This window comes from Patagioenas fasciata, chromosome 1 (assembly GCF_037038585.1).
Source record: "Patagioenas fasciata isolate bPatFas1 chromosome 1, bPatFas1.hap1, whole genome shotgun sequence".
Classification (NCBI taxonomy): Eukaryota; Metazoa; Chordata; class Aves; order Columbiformes; family Columbidae; genus Patagioenas; species Patagioenas fasciata.
Genome location: NC_092520.1, coordinates 209,051,282 through 209,066,766, shown reverse-complemented (window position 1 = coordinate 209,066,766; position 15,485 = coordinate 209,051,282). Strand labels below are relative to the sequence as shown.

The 15,485-nt window shown below is 41.3% G+C and overlaps 1 protein-coding gene across 14 annotated transcripts in view; it reads left to right on the top strand.

The window, feature by feature from the left end:
• Positions 1 to 15,485, top strand: part of CELF2 (CUGBP Elav-like family member 2) — a 558,210-nt gene that overhangs the window by 456,859 nt on the left and 85,866 nt on the right. For all 14 annotated transcript variants that reach the window (XM_071803529.1, XM_071803523.1, XM_071803521.1 and 11 more), the window contains one exon: positions 219 to 301. In XM_071803529.1, the coding sequence (XP_071659630.1) occupies positions 219 to 301 (83 nt within the window). The remainder of the gene's footprint in view (positions 1 to 218; positions 302 to 15,485) is intronic.

Here is a 15,485-nt window from a genome sequence, read left to right as displayed (position 1 = left end):
TACAGTTCACTAACAATGTAGGTGCAATGCACAGGGGGTGACTTTTTATTTTAAACCATACAAGCTTTCTTTTATTCATGTCATTCAGGCAGCCTCATGATAATTCACATTTCCAGCTTTCATAATGTGTTGTTCAACCACTGTTTTTTCTCTCTCCCTATTGTACTCTCACAAATCATACTCACTAATTTCTGAAAGCTTTTCATTTCTCTCTATAGGTTGTTGTTTCGTAACATTTTATACAAGAAAAGCTGCTCTTGAGGCACAGAATGCACTGCACAATATTAAAACTTTACCTGGGGTGAGTACATTTATTTCTTGATCCTAATTATTTTATCACCAGAAAAATAGACCTTTTGCTCAAGATGCTGTTTGGTGCCCCAAATGACCTTGGGCTCTTCAAGGGAGGGTGGCTAACCTGATGGTCTGTCCTATAACGGTGCCAGTCCTGTAGCAATGGCATCATCTCAAAGGGGAGTTGCTGTTCCGTAGAAAATCCCTAGGCTGGAAACAGTGCTGATTCCTGCTGACTAGAGGCATTTGCTGAAATGCAAGGTAGATTCATTTTTTATTTTTTTTTAGTTTAGCAGGGAGGGAGAGGGAAAAAACATATGGCAGAAAAGCACTGCAACACTGGGGCTTCTAGTTTGAAAAGGGAGAGAAGAGGAAAAGACAAAATGCAGCCAACTTTGTTACACGCAGCCTTTATCCCCATGGTTTCTACACAACCTGACTGCATTGGCGTGGTGGCTGCAGATCAGGGTACCGTAGAGTGCGGTACCACGTAGCTGCTTGCAAAGTGTCACCCTGTTCCCTGCCACCACCTCTCCTCAGCAATGTATTCTCACTGATAACCTCACACCGGTGGTTGAAACAGTTGTGGTTGTGTTGAGCAAACTGTAACCTGTGTTATCCTACAGTAGTTCAGATTTAAGTTATAGGGCTAAAGAGAAGTATGTCACTGGTAATTGCATGATTTAACTCTGAATTCTTGTTTGAATGTTTAATTTTTTGTCTGCTGGGTGCAGCCAAAGACTTTGGGGATTGTAAAGGAAACATATAAAGGGTGGGGAAGATGTAGGGAAAATGTTCAAGTACGTGGTTTCAGTGTATGGTTGCAGACACAAAAATAAATAAATGTATACAACACTGTATAAATAAATAGAACATTAACTGGACTGACAGTTATATGGCCAATATTCTGTAGTTCCTGCATGCTGTATGTGAAATTGGACACTGTGTTTGAAAAATTCACATCTGGCCAGCTCACTTTATGCAACTCCTGTTAGGAAAGCCACCTCATCTGTCACAGAAATGACCAATGTAGAGAAATATGTTGGATAGTCCTGCTAATTCATCGAGGTAAAATGGGAACCCTCTGTCATTTGCAAGTGAAAATGCAGGAAGAGGTGGTAGGAAATCTTCAGAGGCAAACCAGCTACAAGAAAATAGAAGAAAAATTGTGACACTTCAGAGTCAAGTGATGTTTTCCAGCAACTGGCCCTTGGAAGTGTCAAGACCTTACAAGCCTCCCCGTGGCAGGCTTGGCTTTTGAGGGTGTAGAGGATGGATGTACCACCCTCAGAGAGAAAAGAAGGCTCTGAGGGACAATTCCCTTTGAGATCCTTTTGGAACTCAGGCTGAAATTCAGAATCCTCTGGCTCTGCAACCCCAGTCGTCACTTCCCATCCCCACTGCCAGAAAGCGCTGAGGCCTTGGATGTTGAATACCCCCTAACCCAAATCACCTAACGTTGCATTTAACCCAACTCATTGCGTAGTTGCTCTCCACCATGCTTTGAGTCAAGCGGTTGTGCGGAGTGCCTGGGTAGGATGGACACTCCAGTGGAGGTGGGTCCCCAGCTGCTGGAGCAGCACCCTGCCCAGCCAGCATCCCTGGGTCCAGGTAGGGTGTGGAGCTCTGAGATGAGATCTAAGCATCGCTCCCACTAGAAGCAGAGAGGGTCCTTTTGTTTCTTCCTCTGTTCTTCCCCAAGCCCCAGGAGGTGGCTGCTGTGTTTTGAGAGATCTTAGTTATCCCTGTGGGTGACTCAGAGGGTCAAACTCCTTCCCTGACCTCCCCATGTACAGGTGGCAAAGCTGGGTGAGCTCTGTGTTGCATCTTAGTGGAGCAGGCCATCGTTTTCTCCTCTGCTTTTGTACAGATAACGAACATGCAGCAGTTAAAGAGATCACTATACCTTTTGATTTTTTTTTTGATAAAACTCAAAAATATATTTTTTTCTAATGTCATCTCTAGCTCTTTGTCATTTAAAACTTGTCTTTTCAAGCTGTGTTTTTCTGTCTTGACGGCGAGGTTACAAACTTTTCTTTTAAGAAAATGTGAAAATTACATTCCCATGACTCTAGGACCTGGGCTTTAAAAATATTCCCGATGCTGCCAGATTTTACTTTGAGATATTTTGTTATACCTACTTCTTAAAGGGACACTTCTAATAAAGAGAAACATCTCGAATACAGATCCGTTACTCTGAGAACCATTCAGCATATATTAGATAATGAATTCTATATTTTGCACATGCTGTGTGCTGACATTCAGCATATATGGTGAGACTGTTATGCTGCATCTGTGTATTCCCAAAATAACTTCATTTAAGCACACTTTAAAGTTGTGCACACATACTTAAGACATTTCACATTAGCAGGATCCTCCTTATTTGAATTTTAGCAATTTCCATGTTGTCAGCTCTGGCCCACTAAGCAGCTTCCACCGAACGAGCAGGAATCAGTAGTGGATGGGTCCATGTGCAAAACAGCCTCTTTCAGAGCAAACGGAAGCAATCTTCTGGCAGAGTTACAACAGGGGATGAATTTGGATCAGGTTCATTTGGGCATCAAAGTGTCAGCTTGCTTCCAGTAAATAAGATATGGTATGTAGGAGGTTCAGTAATAAGGTGTCTCTTGGAAAGAGAACAATCAGGGCCTTCCACTTTTACTGTAATACCACCATGTGTTAGATAAGAGGCATCCTTAAATAGCCCAGGAAGAAAATCCAAGGCAAAGGCAGGTGATTTATTGACGTAAGATAAGGAATGATGGCAGATGCAGGACCAGGGGCCGGCAGGGATGCTGTGGTGGTAGCCACTCACCTGCGTTTTACCTGCGCACAGGTATAACCCATCCTGCTGCGGAAGCATGGAGAGGAATACCTCCATGTGCATTAAATGATAGAGTCCAGATTAGTTTTGGGCTTAGTCTCTCTATTTATTGAATGCAGACTTGCTCCACGTGGCTCCATAAGGAGGTTTTAGGTCAGTGCTCACAAAGCCAAATAAAGTGGGCTTTTCAGTGTGAAATTCATCCCGCTTTCAAGACTGCACATTCAGTTTAATTTAGGTAGGTGTTTGAGCAAAGCCTGCAGCACTCTGTTTCGATATCTACTTCTTGCGTGGACCTCATCCTTAACAGAGACATGAGAACACAAACATTTATCTACTTCCTTTGAGCTGCACCCTTTTAGTGGACATAAAGAAAATAAGACCAGACATAAATGATTAATGCAGAATCTTGGAATAAAATGTTGCAGGGTGCCTTGCTGTTTGATTACAAGCCTTGGAATTAGTCAACATTTCCATAATTCTAAACCAATATACACCTGTTTTCCCACTGTGATGTGAAGGCACAACTTAATTTAACAGAAACCCTGCTGTGCTAAATCTCTCATTAAATACCAAGCTAGTTCTGTAATTTAAAGTTGCAGCACCACTATTTTAACTGAATTGCCTTTGTATTATAAAATTAATAAGAAGTTAATGATGCACTTTGCTGTATTCTCTCAGATTTTTTTTCACAGCAACAACAACAAAAAGAAAGATAAAGAAGAAAAACATGTCACCAGCTGACATCTCAAGGCTTTTCTGGTTTTAATCATTTTCCTGAGGATAAAATTAATTTAAAAGATTTCTTTTTAATTTTTAAAAACTTTCAGCGTAAGTAGGATCAAACATCTTTTTACTCATGATTAGTATAATCTCTCTGTTAGTCATAATATTCCTTGTCATATAATGGAGCTTTTATCTTTCCTCCAAAATGTATTTAGATATCAACTTGTTATGGTAGGATTGCTATTAGGCAGAGAAGATACACAGTGTTTGAGAAATACGGGCATATTGATATATATACGATACATATCAATGAAATAGGGGCAGTTCTGTTTACTTTGCACTGGCATCATGAATAGCTCTTGTGTCTTGTAAATGAACAATATTAATTTCCAGATGCGTCTTTTAAAATATATCAAGCTCATAGCTCGTATCCTGGCTCATAGGGATGCAGTTTGTATTATCGAGCTTACAGTCAGGGTTTTTTGGAATGTCAATCTGGATTTTGTTTTAAAGGGCAGAAGGGAGAAATGGGAAAAACTCAATTTGAATGTAATAATGATCTTAGAAATGGGTTTCTTTGGGATCAGATGTAGAGCCGAGGCCTTAAGTAGTCTCATCTTCATTAAGAATCTCATGTTTTTGTTAGAGGTGTTTAACTTCTATTCCTGAAACACAATATACAAAATAAACAAAAATCCAATAAATTCCTCTCATCTAAATTTGTTCTGTACCTTACATTAGATGTGATAATCTTAGTCCCTGCCCTGAGCTCTAATTCGCCGCGTAATGAAAATTGGCTTCTGTACAGAGAGCAAGCCTCTAAGAGCTGAATGCAGAGACTGCTTTAGCTGCCTTTGTGGCACTGGCATTTTGTGTTTGTTTTAGTTCTAAAGTGCATTGGTTTAAAATGAGAATGTGCTCTGTTTTGCTAACTGGTGAATGTGGTAGGATTTCCCATCAAGAGCTAAGTGCAGACAGGTAACACAAGAGCATTATTTGTTGGTCTGATTCTTGGAGTTCAGTTGCTGAATAAATACACCTTTAATCTCATGCAGAAGCTATTTGAAGTCAGGAATCAATGGGAATCCATTTGTAAAATCTGCACCTGAAACTCTTTGGAGTCTTTGTTCTGTATTTGAAGTTAGATTTAGGTTGGTTTAGTGTCAGATGTGTCAGTGTTAGGTTTACAGTTGAACTCAATCTTAAAGGTCTTTTCCAACCAAAATGATTCTGATTCATCTGACATGGCCATGATTATCTGTAGCCTATATGTATATTTTTGCATATATCCTCATAGTTAAGGTTATTGCAGAAGCAAGTAACAGCCCACAGTGATTTAGGTCTCAGCGCTCCTGTGCGTTCAACAGCCTAATGGTTTACATGGTTCTTATTTCAAGTGGGATATATGTATTACAAGTAGCAGCAAACCCTTTGTATTAAAGTTTTGGCATGAAATTAGGACATTAGCTGTATGAATCGATCTAATTAAGGGTTTAACAATGGAGAAATACAGTTCTGAGAAAGCTCTTAAAATTTAAACAGCAAGGTGGAGTTTGTAGGATGTAACTGTCTTGTAAAATATTAATGGCTTCCTTTTTGCCAAATGTTGTCAAGGGAAAGATTTTTCAGTTTTTATATTAGAAGAATCACTGCTGCTTGTATTAAATGCTGTTTACGTGACAAGGAAACAGAAGTGTAGTAGGGGGAACTTTTCTCTAAGTATTCCGCACTGGCTGTGAGGAAACCTCAGGGTCTGTTTAGCAGTGTGGAGTATGAAAACCTGGTTTTTAAAGAGGAACTTAGATCATTATTCTCTTCTGGTGCCCATTCACAGTGGGGTTTGTTCTGCCAGGCTGACAATCATCGTCACGAAGCCAAGTCTACTTTGAGCCTTCCTCTCACCCTGCAGACCAGCTCAGGTTTCACGTTGGGTGTAAAACACACTTGGTCTTGCTACGTGTCACGGTGTCGCTATGGCATGTACTGGCAAGGCAGCCCCATGGCCCATCCGCGACATGGGGCTTAAGGGGTTGTAACGTGGGAGAGAAATCTCAGCACTGTGCTGAATCAATTTAGCAGGTTATTTAACCTTCAGAATAATCTGCTTCAAAATGCAGGAATCCATGACGACTTACTATGAATCTATGTTCACTTTCTGGTAAAATACCGTTTGTCTAACAAGAAGCAAAAAAACAAACACGTTTCGGATTTTCACTTTACATCATGGTCTCATTTCTAATGAATATCCTGGCACTGTCCTTTCTAGAGTAGTGTTTTAATATCCAGTTCCCTTTTCTTCTTTAGGTCTTATGAGTTGTCAGTACTATATGAACATTATGTAAAAATTACCTGTAATAAAAAGGTAATCATCCAGTATGACTTGGATAATAGCATGAATATGAGATATCTGTGACTTTGAGAGATTTTGACAAACAGAAGGGGAATTCAAAGAGCAATTAAGTTAGTTAAGGGATTGGAGTTACTGATTTATGATGACAAATTAAACTAATTCATTACCCATATAGCATGGCCAAATGCTGTTTAATGAAGGATCTGAAAAATATAGAACTGTTTAAATGATGAAAATAACCAGATGGGAAAGCGGAGAAGTCCCAGGGAGTGCCTATTCCTAGGAACTGAGCTGTAAGACATTGAATGATGTTAGGAAAGTGAATCTGGCCCAGTTCTTCCTTTAAAACACTATGCAAATAGAACCACAATGATACATCTTGTCCAGCTCAGAAGTGACTTTTTATTATCCAAATACAGCACTTCCACCTCGGCCCCTCAATAAAGGTTGCACTGACTTTGCCACTTAAATGAAAAATCAATATTTGCACTAAATTCACGTACCTTAGTAGAAAGGTCGGGTTTACATCTACCATTACTATGAAACACAGGATGGATCACCAGCCCTGAATTCATAAAATGGTAAAAAGTGACTTAGGAGCCCAGTGAAATCCCTGTTAAGTAGCTGAACTTGCAGCTTAATGGCAGAATAATGGGTATTGTGCAGGCACAGGGAGAGCGCGGAATATTGACTAACTGAAAAGAACTTCTCTAAATTGAGCAAAACATTCCATTCCTAATCATATTGTCTCTTTTTTCATTGAGGGATGGGGCGCAAATTCACCTTCCCATACAGCCTGAGCATTAGGGGAGGTTTCTGTCATGCAGGAGAGTGCAATTCATATCCTCTCCGGCTAGTTTGTTGTAAGGATTTAACTTGAATTGACCCAATGGAACCTTCACCACTGGACTTAGTTGAGATTGGAGGTCACCATTTCTCATCTTGAACCTGTTCCACTCTGTATGAAAATATTAAACCATCATGGAATAAAGAGAAAACAAGAACTTGATTGCCTGGTACTGAGGGCAGTGACTCAAGAATTGTGATATTAGGATATGAGTCCATGCTCTAAGTATTTTTATTATTTGAACAAGCTTCCAAACATTTGAAGCATACTCATTAAGAACAGCGAAGTGCAGGAAGATCCATTGACCTGAAACACTGGGAGAAGGAAGCTAAACGTTGATCTGTCTTATCAGGGAGGTGATACCCCAGCCTAACCCTTGGGGGATGTCACCTGGAGCACTGTGTGCAGTTCTGGGAGCTACAGTATAAAAAGGATATAAAGATACTGGACAGTGTCCAGAGAGGGCCACAAAGTTGGTGAAGGCTTTGGAGGGGAAGCTGTGTTAGGAGCAGCTAAAGTCACTTGGTTTGTTCAGCATGGAGAAGAGGAGACTGAAGGGAGACTTCATGGTGGCTACAGCTTCATCACAAGGGAGGAGGAGGGGCAGGCGCTGAGCTCTTCTCTCTGGTTGTCGATGACAGAACTCAAGGGAATGGCAGGAGGATGTGCCAGGGGAGGTTCAGGTTGGACATTAGGAAAAGGTTCTTCACCCAGAGGGTGCTGGACACTGGAACAGGCTCCCCAGGGAGGTGTCACGGCCCCAAACCTGACAGTGTTCAAGAAGAGGCTGGACAACACCCTCAGACACATGGTGTGAACTGTGGGTTGTCCTGTGCAGGGACAGGAGTTGGACTCCATGATCCTTGTGGGTCCCTTCCAACTCAGGACATTCTGTGATTCTGTGTATGACAGGAGAGTGCAGAACTGCACGGGGTGTGGGCGTCAGTGAGCTTTTTCAGATCCCAGACCTTCATATCAGACTGTTGCTTTGCCCTGGTGTAGCAGATCTGCTGAGAAGCAAGAACATGTTAGCCCCACTGAAAATGCAGTTAGGTGCATGCTAGCTTTTTCAGATAGCTGGTTTGGAGTAGTTCAGGAATTTTTGTGCAGCTTTGCAGTATAATAATATCAGGATGGAAACTAAGTAACACTTAATAGTGGCTTAATCTCAGAAAAATTCCCTAATGTGAAGCCTATCCTCAAAAGGCCAAACTGTTCTGGCGCCTGACACTGGGCTGTACCTCTGATTTCCAAAACTCCAGACAGTTGAGGTCATCGCTTTGCAAAATGCCTCCAGAATTTCATGTGCAGCTTAAAACATCTTATTCAGCAAGGCTGAAGGATCTGTTCACATGGTATCACTTTCAAGCTGGGTACCCAAAAATCACTGACTGGAGAACCTTTTGCTGCATGCTTCAGAATGGAAAACTCTGAACAAAATTGAGAGGTCATCACTGTGGTACTCTGGGGTATTGCAAACATCACCAAGATTTAGGTGGGATGCTAAGGTAAGTATAATAGCCCAGGCACTCTCTTAAACAGCTGTTTATCCTCCTGCTGGTGTTAGCTGTTTTCTGTTATCCAGAACAGAAAGTACAGGTGCTCCAGTCAGCCCCATTAGCACCATGACACAACCTATTAAAACTGTCTTCATAATGAAAAACTAGTACAGGGAGCCTTCCTAGCTGTCTGACTACTCCTACGATAGTGAAATTAGAAAGGCAAATCGTAAACAATGTTGCAGGCGTCAGGAAGTAACATCATTAGAGTTGCCCCTGGATGACATTTACCTGCCTCGATAGCAGTGTTTGGCACCTATGGATCTGAGCCTGGGCTTCGTGACATGTTTATAACAGAAATGTTGTTTGTTCAGCATCTTTCTGCCATTGTATTCAACCCTGGGAGCTGTGCTGCTTCTTTCAAAGACCTCTGCTGTGCGGTCTGTGGCTATTGAAGCGATGCAATGTTCTCATTTAGTATCAGTACTCCCATGGTGGTGTGGGAAGCTGAGGCATCCCTAGCTACCTTTCTGCTATCTCAATTGGGTAATGATGTTTCGATGCACCATCCTGTTGTATATGACAACATACATGATGAGAGAGAAAACATAAGTTCTGTCTTCTCTGTGGTCATGAGAAACCCCATAATACATCCTGGAAAATGAGGTGAAACTGGGTGGTTTGACTGAACCTCTTGCTCTAATAATAGACTTTGAGCAATTATATTCTGCCTAATTAAAAATATTCTTTCCAGACCCAGAGAGATAATTGATTTTTTGCTCATGCTCTGGAAGAAATTATCATCTTCATCAGCTTTAGCTGGAAGAGCCACTTCTTTGTCTGCTCTTCCCCTGTGGTGTGCAGAGCAATCGTTTCTCCTCTTGCCAGCAGGGTCACTGGGGCTGCTACAAATAGTCAGGGACTCCTTTGGGTGCAAGCACCTCTTTGGAGTACAGATACATTCATCTGATTGTCATGGTGGACATCCAAAACCTTTAGAAACACTAAAATGTGAGTTGCAGCCTGAAAAGTTAAGGAAGACCCCTAGTTGCAGAGCTTATATTTCAGGCTGTCAGGATGGAGCAAGTGATCAGAACCTGCTAAAAGAGAGCAAATATCATTAAAGTAGTTAATACTTTTAAGCAGTGCTGGAGTGGGTAAGGCTAATGTTTGTCTTACTTTTGGAATGGTCTATCTATTCACTCGCAGCTTTGCTGAAATCAGTAGTGGCTTCACTCCCAGAATGTAGCCTGAGCATCTCCAGGAGTGGAGAGAAGCAGCCACTGAAAAACATGCCACCATAACACTGCTTATTAGCAAAAGCCCACCTCTATTGCCTTGTGCCAGGGAAGTTAAAAAGCAAAAACTGCAAAAGAGAAAAAAAAACCCAAAAAACAAAACAACACATTGAACTAAACAGAGTCTTAAGCAGTGGTAAACAAAATGTAGCTTCCTTTGTGGTTGATTTTTATCCAGCTGCAGCCAAATATCAAAGCGATATCAAAGGAAAGCTACCCATTAATTAATTCAGACTGACTTCACAAAGCAAGCTGGAGCTTTTGCTGATATCTGATTCTGACAAGTTCCTAATCTTCACAAGTTGTCATTAAGAGTGGCATTAAAGCAGTCTGCAGTCAATCCCAGCTCTCGCCCCATTGTAACTCAGAGATGGGCTATCTCCCGTCACAGGAGGGGGGCAGGATACACGGGCGGGGGCTAGGATAAGCGACTTTGCTTCTTTGCAAATGGAATTTGCAATGTATCAAGGAATCTCATGAATATATTGCCTCTGTCATTCATTCCACGAACGCTCACCCAGTCCCACTTGCAACCGTTACAAGTCGCGGAGAGTGGAAATTTTCTCTTCTGAAGGAGAAACACAGGGAAAAAACAAGAAAACACAAACAGAGAAAGAAATAATAAAAATAAATAAATAAAAAAAAGAAGGTCATGTCTGAAAGGAATAATTGGGAGTCTGTAACAAGCTTTAAGAAAATATGAATAGAGCCCTATCATTGTTTTCAAGATAGAGAACATAGGATTCTGGGCTGAAGAAAAGAAGACTGTGGAAAATAGGATGCTAATCAGAGGATAAGATTAGTTTTAAACTAAGAACTGGAAGTCAGGTACCTCTATAAGGGAAGCTTGTAATTCCACCATGAAAATAAACAAAACACTGTAGTGTTCCTTGCTGCTGCCAGGATCTCTCAATGGGATTATAGCCTCACGCAGAGATGCGAGGTACGTGATACCTTTATATTTCCATTCAGCTGTGAATGGCTCAAATGATTGAAGGGAGTTTGTGTTCTAGACCATCACTTGAGCAAGTATCCGCCAGACAGCAACTAATATTATTTTGTGGCCAATTCATGACAATACCTTAGAGGAAAATGTGCTGGGTTATTATACACTATGTTCATTTCAAATATTGCGAGTGATACAGAGAGGATAAATGCTGTTGTGGGAGTACCTCGCCAAGCATCCACAGCAGCATGGATGTAGATGGTGCGTTTATTTCCTCCAGGAACAAGTACTACCCAAATGCCAGTGACAAATAGGAATTATTTTTGATTGCACACAGAACTGAGGATTTACCATCATAAGAGGTGAAATAAAGCTTAAATCAAATATCAGGAAAAACACTGTATGTCCAATTAGAATAATCTTCTAAAAGAAACAGTTAAATCCCAATCCTTACGGGCATTTGGGGTAGGAAAGAATTAGAAAATATATGATAGGTAGTAATCCTTTATTGGCATTTAGTCGTTTGAGATGAGCTACTGGATTTTTTTCACCTCTCATTTCTGCAATTGCTAAGAAGTGAAAGAAATTGCTATGCTAGTCTGAACATAGAATCCTCCTATTTCTACAGAAATATATGATTAACCAAAAAGAAAGATACTTGTAAGTAAGAGCTACAGTCAATTTAAACGCTGTGCTGATAGCTTGTGTCTGGAGGACTCAACGTTCCTCAGGCAGGCGTTCCCTTGCCTCTCGTGACCCTATTTATTTTGCAAAGAATGACATGGATTTATCCCAGTTTAAAAGTGGCCTGATAGCCAACAGCTCTCACGTCTCACACTTGTCTTCCTCCCTGTTGACATGAGAGCCAAAAATAGAGGGTGTGACTTGGTGAAAATTTCCTTCTCCGCACCCATGTCGTCTTCCCCTGTGCTTTCATTGCCCTCTGCTAGTTTCAACAAAGCTGCAACAGCCCTCAGGCTTCATTAGCCTCACTCAGAAAAAGTAGCATACGCCAAGAAACCAGGAGTTCAAGAGTTCCCTGTAGCTCCAAATGCTACCTTTGGAGCAGGTGAGATGAATGACGTAGAAGCTTTTAGCTCAGTTGGTTTTATCAGAGGACGTAGCTCTCCATGGCCTCCAGCTGTTCTACCCGAAGCCATCTCTGCAAAGAGATTTCTTTGACCTTTAGGCAAGTCGCACGTAAACAAGTTCCTCATGGGGTACAATGCAGAGAAAACTTCTAATTGGGTAGAATAGCAATACAAAGAGTAAGAGAAGACAGCTTTTCACATGCTGGCATTTATAGTCACTAAATTAACCATGTTGGTGATTTTTCAAGACAATGAAGGGGCTCAATCTCTGCAAAAATGCATTAAGGTTCATATTTGGGGTCAGATATTAGTTCAGACATTTGCAGATGGGTGCGGGCAGGTTGATTTTGGCGTTACCGTTCCTGATACTGTCTCTTTTCCTAGTGAAAGCTGAATCGCAGCTCGGTCCAAAACCGCAGCCAGCTGGAACTGACTCATTCTTCAAAAATATATGTTACTGCTCATGTTGACCATTTATTTTTTTGTTTGTTTTACTTCCCAGGCACCTAGTGAGGGAAATACTTAAATACATTAGAATTCCTTGAGATTAACTTTATCAATGTATACCGCTTGTTTAGTATGAACAAAATGCTTCCTTTATGCCAAAGAAAGCACTGGCAAAGTACATTAGCTACAGAGATGCTGAAAAATTAGAGAATGAGTTCATACAAAGGGTGGTTAAAAATTACATGGTTACATAATGTGATTCTTACTGCTGTTTGTAATCGTATGTATACACAACTAGACGTTCATAGTTTTGTGTGGACTGTGTGTTGGTGTACACTTGTGGCTGGAGACTGCAGTGATATTCTATTTTTCATAGATGGATCGAATATCGAGCTCTCTTTTTCCATTCTCTCGCCACAGCCAGATTATTTCACCACTGCAGAGTATTGGCACACATTGAGAGCTTTTATTTGGATGCTGACACTGGATAGTTGTGGAAAATTCCTGTAACTTCAGCTCATGGAGAGCTTAAATAGAATTTATGAGCCATATCCACATTTGGCATAAAATATTATGGCTCTGCTGGTTAAACAATAAAACTTTGCTACTTATCCCAGCTGATCTCAGTCAGGAGAGCAGGATTTTTGACATCTTCATTCAAAAGCCCTTTTCTACCTGAATGCTTTGGCTATTTGCTCTAATATTTAAAGAGGCATGTGTGTTGACAAGTAGTTTGGGGCTCATATCTGACCTTTGAAGAAATCTGGATTAGGCCGCGTTTGGTAACAGGGAGGAATTTCACTGTCCGACTGCTGGAGAGGTGGGAACTGTGAATCAAGACGTATTCTGGGATCAGAACCACTCTGCACCTTTGCTTAGTGAAAACAGCAGCAGCCCCACGTCATCGGTCCCGACTGTTTCTATAAATGGTACCCTCTGCTCTAATTTAAAAGGTAGAATTCCAATAGAAGTTGTAATTTTGATGCTTTTGGGGCTTGTTATAGACTTACCGCAATCACTCTGTTTAGCTATAAGATGTTCTCACTGGTACATTGTAATGTAAATATGAAAGCTTTCCAACAAGAATTTTAAAAAAAGCTTTACATTAATAAAAAAATCCCATAGCCTAAAATTTGAGTTTTGGCCCAATTAAGAGACTGTTTCTGTCAAAAGGGGAGACCAAGCGCGTTGTTGGATCAAGGTGACCTTCCATTCTGCAGAGTCAGGCAGAAGATCCGCTTAGTAAATGAAAAGAAAAATCTGTGATGTGAAACTGAGGGGAACAGTTGGAACAGTTTCTCTTACTGAATGAAAACCAAAAATGGAGAAGTGTAGATGAGATAACACTGTGAAAGAAACAGAGGAACACCTATCTATGCTTTCTTGCCTTTCTGAAACATTGCTGTTGTATGTCTTTCCTTTTTAAAGGGTTATTTCTTGAATTTCGGCTTGGCAAAGGTAGAGGATATTGCTGAGCATAATCACATGGTGTTTTCTCAGAGCACAGTTCACAGAGGAGACAGTACATGCAAACACAGAACAGTGTAAATCTTAAAATAAAACTTCTGCAAAACAAGCATTTAATATCCTACTATCCACGCCCTCAGTCCCAACCGAGTCTATGTTTTGCATTACAGAAGCCATTGCATGTAAAAACCTTTCATTTAAACTAAATTTCTTCACAGTCATCAGTAGCCTAAAAGAATTTATTTCATTTTTCTTGGGAATTTTGTTTTGGGGGAGGAGATGAAGGAATTAGAGGGTTGCTTTGTTTCCTTCACAAGTTGATGTGTAGATGTTGATGTGGGATTTCTGTAGAAATGGAGGGGCTTTATGCGGACTAGGCTCAAACATTAACACCCTAAAATGGTGTCCACAGCATGAGCTACTTGAATGTTTCCATTTGGCAGCAGAAGAGGGGTTTTTTTTCAGATGGGAACATCATCTTGAGTCTTCACAGATTCTGAAGTCATAGATGAGAAGTGCAAACTCCCCTGAACATGCCCTCAGGAGCTGGTGCTTCCTAAGCAGGAGGTTTTACTTTAGCCAGGAGAACAAATGTGAAATATGCCTCTGCAGACCATTCAAGTAAGGACAAGCCTCTGCTTTGCTGCCTTCCCCTTCTGGAATTGTTAAGGGACATCTGTTTCATTCCTGTGGGAGGTGGGAAGACATTTCATGGAAGATGAGATAATAGGTAGCGTGTTTTGGCTTTGCTCTGACTCTGTTTTCCAAATATTCATATGGGGGAGTGGAGAGGGGTGGTGTTCTAAGACTTGAAGGAAAAGTCCTCCTTTTAAAGTCTCGGCCTCCTGTTGACTTCTGGAAACCAACACCCGAAGAGGGAAATGGAAGAAAGTACGGCTTCAGAACACTTGAGTCATGTTCACTGGGACATTGACTGTAAGGCTTGTCTCATGCTGGGAACCGAGTCCTGGCATCTTAGGTCATGCTGGGCAAATCACCCGATGCAGCGTTAGTTATTAGCTGAGATCCCAAACCCACAATAGCTTGGCTTCAGCTATCCTGGATCATTGCTTCAGGTTCTTATGTTACCTCTTGATTAGGGTATCTAGGGAGTAATACTGTAAAAAAAAAAACTGCTTGCGTGGAATACACCCGTTCATTAATGTCTTGCCTATACCTGGTGATAAAACTGTGAGATTTTGGCTTGAGAGACTTGGCTTTTGTTGTGGAATAACTCCAGATGAATCGCATATATCTTCTCTGTCTTTGTTTTCCCCCGATCTTCTTCCTTTCTCCTGAAAGTAGAGAGCAGCGGTAAGCACCTGGCAATGCTGTTAGGAGGATAAATCAATTAGAGCGTGAGGAGCTCGGGCTCTGCCGCGGTGGGGACAGCCCGGCTGGGCCGTGCGGTGCCTCCCTGCGTGACACTGGGCACTTCCCCGCTTCACCGCGCTTCGTTTGCCACTCCGAAACACGGGCGGTAATTTTGGCTCCTCGCAGTTACCTTGAATGGGTGTTAAAACTCAGTCAATTAGTGTCACAGAGAGACTTTTGTTATCTTTCTGTGCCTTATCGTTTTAATGCAAAGGGAAAAAAAATAACAAGAAACCCACACGTCGGCATGCAAACTTCAATTGGCAAAATGTCAACAAAAGTTATTGCCGCTGCAGATGAGATGAATAACTCTTGCTGTTAA